General features: G+C 42.1%; 1 protein-coding gene across 1 annotated transcript; it reads right to left on the reverse strand.

The window, feature by feature from the left end:
- Positions 1-5,813: 5,813 nt before the first annotated feature.
- On the reverse strand, positions 5,814-9,348 carry LOC116960314. The gene is given in 4 exon segments (XM_042786305.1): positions 5,814-6,000; positions 6,397-7,176; positions 7,178-8,553; positions 9,043-9,348. Coding segments are annotated over 4 exon segments (2,649 nt in total).
- Between the last annotated feature and the right edge of the window lie 405 nt (positions 9,349-9,753).

A 9,753-nucleotide genomic window follows, 5' to 3' on the forward strand; every position in this document is an offset into this window, starting at 1 on the left:
TTTTTTTGGAGACAGAAATAGCCAACTATTCATAACATGAAATAAAATTGCTTACAGGGGTTATCCTGAAACATCTATTGTGTTCACATATTACACAAATCAATTATTCTCTCTGCTGCTTTGCTAGTATTAATCATAGAATGATTTGGGTTGGAAGGGACCTTAAAGCCCATCCAGTCCCACCCCCCTGCCCCGGGCAGGGCCCCCTTCCCCCAGCCCAGGGTGCTCCCAGCCCCGTCCAACCTGGCCTTGAACCCTTCCAGGGAGGGGGCACCCACAGCTGCTCTGGGCACCCGGGGCCAGCGCCTCACCCCCCGCACAGGGAAGAATTTCTGCTTTATATCTAGTCTAAATCTACCCTCTTTCAGTTCAAAACTGTTTCCCCTCATCTTATTACTACACTCCCTGATAGAGTCCCTCCCAATGTTTCCTGTGCATAGTTTAATTCTTTATTATGTGGTCTCTTTCAAAGATATGTGATACCCAGTGTTCTGCAATCAGTTAGAAATAAGTTTGTCGGAGATAGAAGAAATGGTTGTGATGTTTCACTTGTGTCAGTACTGCACACTGATACTCCGGTGCTCAAGGCTTGTGATCTCAGGGAGATCATGCCAACAACTGTAGAGTAAGAAGCCTGGAAACCTCTTTTTTTGGGGAAGGGGGTTGGATGATGTAATGGATGACCTTTCTGTGCAGCCAGTAATTTGGACTGTGAAGTTTCCAGAGCTGAGCTTTCCACAGGAGGTGGAGTGCTCAGTGTGTGCTAGAGGTTGTGTGGAATCTTGGCATAGCAGGTTGCTGCAGAGCAGTTGCTAGCTGTAGGTGCTCCATCTCCCATCCCATGGTAGGCCTGTATCTGTAGGTGCTAGAGGTCCTTGGATCCCTGGTCCCAAGAGAGAAAACAGGGCAGAGCTGTCCTGGAGCTTTCAAACTTTGAAATCAAAAAACAACCAAGAGCTTTTGTTGAATTTCAACTAATTCATAAAACTTTCTACTGCATCTGGTTTTTGTCTGGCAAGTTATAATTAGCTTTAGCTTTTGCTACTGAACACTGTTTTTACTATTCACCTGTTTATCTTAGCTCACTTAACTTGCTCAGCCTCATTCTCCCAAAATCTGGCATGGGGCAGGTAGGCAGATGCCATTGTGGCAGATTGAACGCTTCAGGGCTCTGTGAGAAGTGTGAGTAGAGCTCAGTGTTCGGAAGAGAAGTGTGTGCCAGCAGCTTCCTTCCTTCCCTCTGGTGACATGAAGATTTAGAGATGACTGGAGATTAGCTGTCACGGACCAGATGACTAACTTGCTTTTAAAGCGAGGAGATGCAGTTACCTTCCTCCAAATCGGGGTAATCAACCTGCTCTTTATTTTTCTAAATTTTCCTAGTTTTTGTTTTCACTCTTATGTTGCATCCAAGAGTAAAGGGAGTTTAATTTTCCTATAATACAAGTAACTGAGCCTTTGAAATCTTTATAAGCTGACTTTAAAGTTTTGCATTTGATGTTTCTTTTGCTTTTCTTGATACATCTGCTTAAGTGATTTTCTTAAACTTTGGCCTCAGTCTGCAGTCTAAATGGGATATAAATTTGAGTAAGTTTGCAAGATGCAGCAACTGTGAAAAGCATTTAAACCTGTTGCTACTCAATGCATGAGGGATGGAGGGGAAGCATGACCAGGAACAGTACTGACATCTGGAACTATGGCATGAAAATGCTTTAATCATATGCTTGGTGCATGTTTATTATTCCCACAAGCCATCTGAGATCTTAGGCTGAAGTTGCATGAAGGGGAGGCCAGATCTTGGTCTTGACCAGTGTGAGCTACCCTGCTAGAAACAAGCCAGGGCCGAGCAGGGCCTGGGCCCTGGATGTACCACGCTGTATCAAACCTCTCTTCAGTATCTCATCAGAATTGCAAAAATGTCTTTGTCCACATGTGTGAAAAAATGGAGATTGTCAACAATTTCTAATATATCAATATGTTTTTTGTGAATATGACATGCTAGTTTTAGCCCTGTAAGTGACAAGGGGTCAGAATGAATACTATTGACTCATGTCTATCCTAAAGGTTTTGCTTTTCCCTTTGGTAGCTGCTGTAGAGCAGTTGTGAGTTGTCCTTTTAGAACCACATGCTGCATCAAGAGTTGAGAACAGAGCTAGCACTCTCACGATGATCAGGTACACTATTAATTATATTTACTTTTCTTAGGCTCGTAAATGATTACTCAAAAAGTTTGAACTGCTATTGAAATTTTCAAATGGCCAAGAGTATCATCATTCAAATATCACATAAAGCAGCAACCTTGCTTGCAAATGTTGGGTACAGCATTTGGGGAGTTACCTGGGAACTCTTCTTTCCTTGGGGTATGCATATTTCATCGGTACAGCCCATTCTGAGATGCATCAGACACTGCTGAACACAAATGATGTGCTAAAACCTGTCAGTATCCCTTCTTCAAGAATACTTTTCATTACCTGCACCTTGGCCTTACTGCTGCTTGTAACATAAATTACAATAAGGAGCCTAATAAAAACCAGTAATGGAATAATGGCTGACTGATGCAGAGTGTCTTGTTTCTGTGACTTGTTTGTATCCAAGAACACTTTTGTGCTCAGGAATGTAATTTTTCTTGGGGGGGGTTCTTAAAAAGGAAAAAAATCGGTCAAATAAAAGCAGGAGTTTAACCTGGTAATCTCAGAGATTGCACAATTTGTCCCTCTGTTCTGCCAATTGACAGGGTTAACACAAAGGACACAGACACCAAGCTAAAGAAATAGGCTTATTTTACTTTAGTTTAAAGCAGCAGAAAGAATAAGCAAGGTAACGCACCTAGTCATTACTACATAAAGCTGGGTATAGTGATTAAGAAAGATCCATCACCAGTTGCCCTCCTACTTGACCATCCCCCCGCCCCGTGCACCAGCTGGGGAGCCCCGTCCCAGCGAAGGGTCGCAGAGCCTTTCCCGGCAGCTGGGAAGCCCCACGCAGGGCGCCCGCTCGTAGGGGAGGTCTGCGTCTGTGCTGTGAGAGGGCCCGGCTTTTGTACAGTTTAACAAACAAGTCTAAACAAAATGCACAGGAGATATCTGGTAGATTGATGTGCCTCAGTCAGGCGTGTCCGGATCTGGCCAGGATCCGGGCATGTCTGAGGAGTTTCTGTTTTTCTTTACATTTGGGATTTATAGTTACTTCCTATTGTTTACTTATAGTTCCCAGGGATTGTTTCCGGGGTTATATTTTCACACTGATAAGATGCTGGTTGCTTCATGCTGCTGATGAGATGCTGGTTGCTGGTCGGGGAATTCACTCAGAAGTCAACCTTGGTTCGAGGCCTACTGTTTGGGCCCCCTTTTTTTTTTTTTTCTGTTTCAATCGGTCCTTTGACTTATGAGTGAAGATCACGACCCTTTTGGAAGAGCCCAATATGTTCACTCTATCCATTTGATACGATACCATACATAACAATTATATAAAGTAATAATAATAATGATAACTAACAATATTACAAGAGGATGTATTAAGAAATTCAACACTTGGGTTGCAGAGGGTGAATATCCAGTAAAGATGTCCCACCAGTGGTGTGCAGTCTCCTTCTCCATCTGGCTAGCTAGCGACATTAGTTGATTCTTTGTGATTACAGTCTGTATCACAGAGTCTGACAGAGTTTTATTTCATTGTTCCAGGTGTCTTCGCAAATGTTCTGATTGTTCCATGATGGTTTTCAGTGGAGTCAGGGATAAGCTGATTCCATTAAGTCCTAAGCTTTGGGGATGCCAGTGCATGTTTAGTTGTTCTTCATGCGTTGAATAAAAAGTATACATCTGTCCGTGCCAGATGAGATAGAATACGTTTCTGAGGCATCCTGAAAATGGAGTAGTTAGATTATACATTCCTATAATATTTTTATCATTTGTTACTATACAAACATGCTTAGCACTAATTTCTACAAACATATCAAAGATTTTGGGCAAAATTGTCCATTTACACAGATTCACTGAATGTTCCAATAAACATGGTTCATATAACCGCGAGCTTTGTCCACACAGTAAACCATTTGCTGTGGACGTACACAAATCTAATTTATGAGTTCGATTCCTAGAGTCTATATAATCTCCCTCCAAGTGGGGCAGCCAATATTCTGGTTCAAAGGGTGGTTTTTCCCCAAAAATTACAGGCAGTACTAGAAATTTACACATAACTTCAGGTTGGCTAACATCGTAGTGGACTATTTGACCAGCACAGAATAAATCTGTGCACTGCACTGTCTGTGGAGATAATTTGACCCAATGGGTTTGAGGAATCCATTTCTTAAATATGTTTCTCCATAACAGCTCATTATTAGCCAGTAAGTCACTCTGAGCTTTGTTTCATTGCATAAGGACATGTAAAGTCTGCAGTGTACATGTTGTCCAATTCATAATCTGGCTAATGTTGTGGTCAACATGCCACTGATTAATTTGAGTCCTATTGAAGAGCTTTAAAAATTCTGTATCATAGTTCAGTGACCCAATTTGTGGGGTAAAGGTAGTTGGAAGCCACTGAGCCTGCAACCTAATTCCTTCCGCCACATCATAACCAGCATTCTTTACTTTGTTGGTTAAGGTTTCGATATCAATAGAATTTAAAACTCCCATTCCTGCCCCAGTTCCTCCTAACAGGGTGTCATACCATGCCCTTTTTCATCTACATGATGGTAGCAGGGGGAAAGAAATATTGAAATGAATAACATGTTTCTGATATTGTTGAGCTACCTGAACACAAGTAGACGGAATGCGGTACAAATGATCAACAGAAATATGAGGTTTAGATTTTAACATAGTAAAGAAGTCTCCCCAGTGTAACCGATTTTTCATTACTGAATTATTATGGCATATTAGTGTTTCTATTTCTTCCATGGGAAGAGTTATTGCATGAGCAGCATTCACCTCATGACCATCTGTTCGATTAACACATTTGTAATAATCTTTCGAACTGGGCAGACCTGATACATTACAACATTTAAGAGATACTTTACTAGATATAGTGACATTTAAATTATCTGTAGGACAGGTTACAAAAAGACGTCCATGATCTCTCCATCGTGATGCCGGTCCTGAAGGTCACCAGTATGTACATGTTTCGTTATACTGAGTACTGAAAGTAAGATTGGCTATGATACAGGCAGAATTGGCTTTGCATCGGAAATCATCCTCTTGTCTTGTCTTGGTTGCATTTTTCCATTGCCACCTAAGCGGTGTCTCTCATGGACCTTCCAGTGGCCATCCTGGTGTGAAAGCCTTTCCCAAATGGACTATGATGATACACAGGCAAATCCATCCTAGCAGGATCTAAAAGATAGAATCTTAAGACATCTAGTTATTCTCACAGAAGACATTTAGTTGCAGGAACATATTCCCATTTTTCCTGTCCAGGTTTCATGATTAAAACAGTATTGTCTTTTCCTGTGGCTATTACTTCAGCTGGTTCAGGAGGTCTGCTTGAACTCTGGACCCATACTTTAGCTCCATTATTGAAATTAGTTGATCCAAACCCTTTATCTCCACAGTGATGACTTCAGGTGGTTCCCCTTTTTTCACAATTGCTTTCAAAACTGGCAATATCAATAGTTGTGCTATTCTGTCATGGGGATGAATAATCAAATCTTGTTCACCATTGTTTGACAGAATTACTTTAATTTCTCCTTGATAATCCGCAACAATCACTCCTCCCATGACATGAATACTTTTCAAGGCTAGGCTCAAATGGGCAGTTATCAAACCAAAGTGTCCCGGAGGAATTTTAATTCCTATCCCGGTATTGATAACTTTCATCTGTTTTTAGTTTATCCTGATCAATTCCAATGCATAGAGATCTAGCCCTGCAGCCTCTGGAGTGGCCCGGTAAGGGGCCATCGCACCCGGAACAATTTCCCAGTAAGTCAAGGTCTCACTTAATGTCAGAGGTTTTATTTGTAAATTGGGTGTAGTCATGCGCATTAGAGGGGTTTCCATTTCCCCAGTGGGCCTATTGTTAAGAATATGTAGCGCATCTGTGAGATGAGTTTTCCATCAGGATAGGTTCCCATCTCCTAACTTCTTCAGCTGCTCTTTCAACAACCCATTCATTCGTTCAATCAATCCTGCAGCTTATGGATAGTATGGTATATGAAAAACCCACTGAATATTTTGCTGCTCAGCATACTGTTGAACAAATTTGTTTCGAAAGTGAGACCCATTGTCAGTTTGAATCTGTAATGGAATTCCATACTACAAAATGATGATGCCTATAGTACAGATAGTACTATGATGAGTAGTTTTCTTACAAGGATGGGCAATCAAATATACAGAATATGTATCTACAGCAGTGCAGACATATTTACACCCTAGGTTCTGGGGAAAAGGTCCGATATAATACATTTGCCAAATTTGTCCGGGCAATTTTCCTCTTCCCAGTTGTCCTTTCACAATATTAGGCACTGGACGTTTGTGAGTATGTTGGCACACGGGGCACTGGGCGATTATAGTTTTGATGATATCAAGTGACACTGTTATGCCACGCTCTTGGGCCCACCTGTAAGTGGCTTTCTCTCCAAGGTGCCCACACTTTTGGTGTGCCCATTTTGCCAAGCCTTCATGATCCTCCTTCTGAGGGAATTCTAATCCAGCTTGGGAAATCTTTGCCCGGTTGTCTACAACAGAGTTATAAAGTCGTTCTAAAGTGTCCACATTACTATGAGCATCAACATGAAACACAGACACCTTAGTCCTCTGTACTATTTCCCAAATATCCTTCCACAATTCCTTTCCCCAGACTTCTTTGGAGTATGTTTTCCAATCTTTGGCTACCCATGTTGGCAGCCAAGTAGCTAACCCATTAGCTACTGACCAGGAGTCAGTATATAAATGACATTCTCCTAGGTCTTCTTGTTTCAAGGCCATATAAGCTGCATATAATTCAGCATACTGGCTGCTTTTCCCTTCTCCTGTAGTTTCTAAAAATTTTTCTAGATGGGGATAGTAAGCTACTGCTTTCCAAAACCTCTTCCCTCCTATATACTTAGCTGATCCATCAGTGAACCAAGCATGTTCCCTTTCAGAGGGTGTCAATTGGTCGAAAGCTTTTCCCCATCGTACTGGGGATTCCCGTTCAACTGTGAAATCAGGGTTCATTTCTTCATCACCTGTGGGGGCAGTAGCTACTCTCGTGGAGGGTAGCTACTCCACCAACCCCTACCTTGGCCCTATCCTGAATATACCATTTCCACTTTATGATACTTGATTCTTGAGCATGCCCAATTCGATGGGTTTTAGGAGAGCTTTTAACCCATTGCATGATAGGAATTTCAGGACGAAGGGACACTTCATGTCCTATCGTAAGCTGCTCTGTTTCTACCAACGCCCAATAACATGCTAATAGTTGTCTCTCAAAAGGTGTATAATTGTTTCCTGCCTCTGGCAGCTTTCGTCCCCAAAAACCTAAGGGAAACTTTTTCTTTCCCTGTTTTTGCCATAGGCTCCAATTAGCATGTAATCCATTTACTGACACATTTAACTCAACTTCTCCCTCCTGCAATGGCCACAAATCTAGGGCCTTTTGAATAGCTTCCTTTGCTGACTCAAAAGCAGCTTGCTGTTCATTCCCCCATTCAAACTCATATATTTTCCTTGTTACTTTATACAAAGGAGTCAGAATCTGTCCTAAATGGGGAATATGCTGCTGCCAAAATCCAAACAATCCAATAAATCTCTGTGCCTCATTTTTATTTTGAGGTACTGCAAAATCCAAAATTTTCTGTCGAGCTTTGGGTAATATTTCCCGATGCCCACAATGCCATTGAATTCCTAAAAATTTTACCATTTGGGATGGTTCTTGAATCTTGTTAGGATTAATTTCCCAACCTTTCTGTCTCATATGATCTACCACCTGTTCAAGTATTTGTTGCACTTCCTTCTCATTGTTTCCCTGAATTAGAATATCATCAATATAATGCACTATTTGCCTATGAGGAGGCAATTTTATCTTATCCAGATGCTCAGCCACTGTCCGATGGCAAACGGTTGGACTATGCAGCCATCCCTGAGTCAATCTGGTAAAGGTACACTGTCGTTCCTGCCAGGTGAAGGCAAATTGGTCCCAATGCTCCTCTGCAATTGGGATAGTGAAAAAGGCATTAGCTAAATCTATTACAGCAGACCAAGTCCCTGGATGCTTTCGAACCTTTTCTATTAAAGTAACAGTGTCTGGTACAGCTGCTGTAAGTGGTGGGGTGTGTTTATTTAATTCCCTAAAATCTACTGTCATTCTCCATGACCCATCACTTTTCTTGACAGGCCATACCGGATTGTTCCAAGCTGTGGTAACTGGTTTCAATACTCCTGCATCTAATCAATCTTTAATTGTCTGTGATATCTCCTCAGGCCCTCCTGGAATTCTATATTGTTTCATAGTCACTAATTTAGTAGCAGCAGGAATCTGTACAGGAGGCATTTTCACTTTTCCTACTAAAATTGTTCTAATACTGATATGATCTTTCACCACAAACTGGTACTGACCGTCTGGGAGATTCAAAGTTAGTCCCTTCAAAATGTCTATTCCTGTTATGTATTCAGGAATGGGGACAATCATGACTGAATACAGTTGTTTTGGGAGGTTTCCTGTTTTCATTTCAATTTGAGTTTGTACAGCTTCAATTTGTTTCCCTCCCAGACCTGTAATAATTACAGGTTGTCCTTTAAATTTCTTTGGATTCCCATATATCAAGGAGGCCTCCGCTCCTGTGTCAATTAAGGCTTTTACTGTTTGTGAGGACCGGCTTTTCCAAAATATTTGGACCTCCACATGGGGCTGTCGGTCCTTCCGTGTCCATTGCACTGGAGCTTGGCCATAATTTCATTCCTGTTTACTACTCTGGACAATTTCCCTAGTCTCCTTCCGTGGGTATAAATCAGAATACAGCTCCCAATCCTCCCTTTCCCCCGGAACAACTGATCTGCCCATGGAGGGCCCACCGTGTGCAGATGGGAAGTCCCGTTGGGGCTCAGGAGGAGGTGCTGTAGGCTGAGTTACGCCTGGATTCTTAGTTTCAGAACTCTGCACTCTCCCGCTAGGCTTATTCAGCCCTCTTTGTTTGTATATTTGCCACAGCTCATTAGTTGGAACACCATCAATCTTTTCACGAGATAGGCCATCCTTCAATAAAGCTGTAAGCATTTCCTTGTGAGAAACTCTGTTCTCACTTCCTTTAGGGCTGTCCCGAGTATCTCGGTTTCCTGCACTTCCTTGGGGTCTCCATTCTCCAAGATCACCTTGCTGCTGTATTTTTTCAATTATCTCATCAGTGGGATTTCCTGTCTCGTTAATTAAGAGAGTCATTATTACATTTTTATATGCTGGTGGGGCAGTTTTAATCAGTTGGTTTCTATGAGTGACAGACAAGGCAGCTTGCATCATTCTGTCAGGGTCTCCTATAAAGATTGCCAATTTCATCCCTTCTTCCTTCATCCGCTGTATACAATCTCGCAAAGTACACCAGGGACGTTCCCCACCTGGCCAGTCATTCTCCATGGGGTATTTATTCTAACATCCCCGGGTGGCCAAGGTTAACAAATTTGTATCCTGAGGATTATTTCGGAATGCATCTTGCACAAAGGAGTCAGAACTCAAAACTAAAAACTTCCTAGAGTCCCCTGGATGTAGGGGTACCCCTGCTGCTCCCTGATCGTGCAAACGCACCATCCAAGAGAGCAGGGGTTCCCCCGGTCTCTGCTTAAATCTTTC

The sequence above is a fragment of the Tyto alba genome, unplaced genomic scaffold (assembly GCF_018691265.1).
Source record: "Tyto alba isolate M040663 unplaced genomic scaffold, T.alba_DEE_v4.0 Super-Scaffold_9, whole genome shotgun sequence".
NCBI lineage: Eukaryota > Metazoa > Chordata > Aves > Strigiformes > Tytonidae > Tyto > Tyto alba.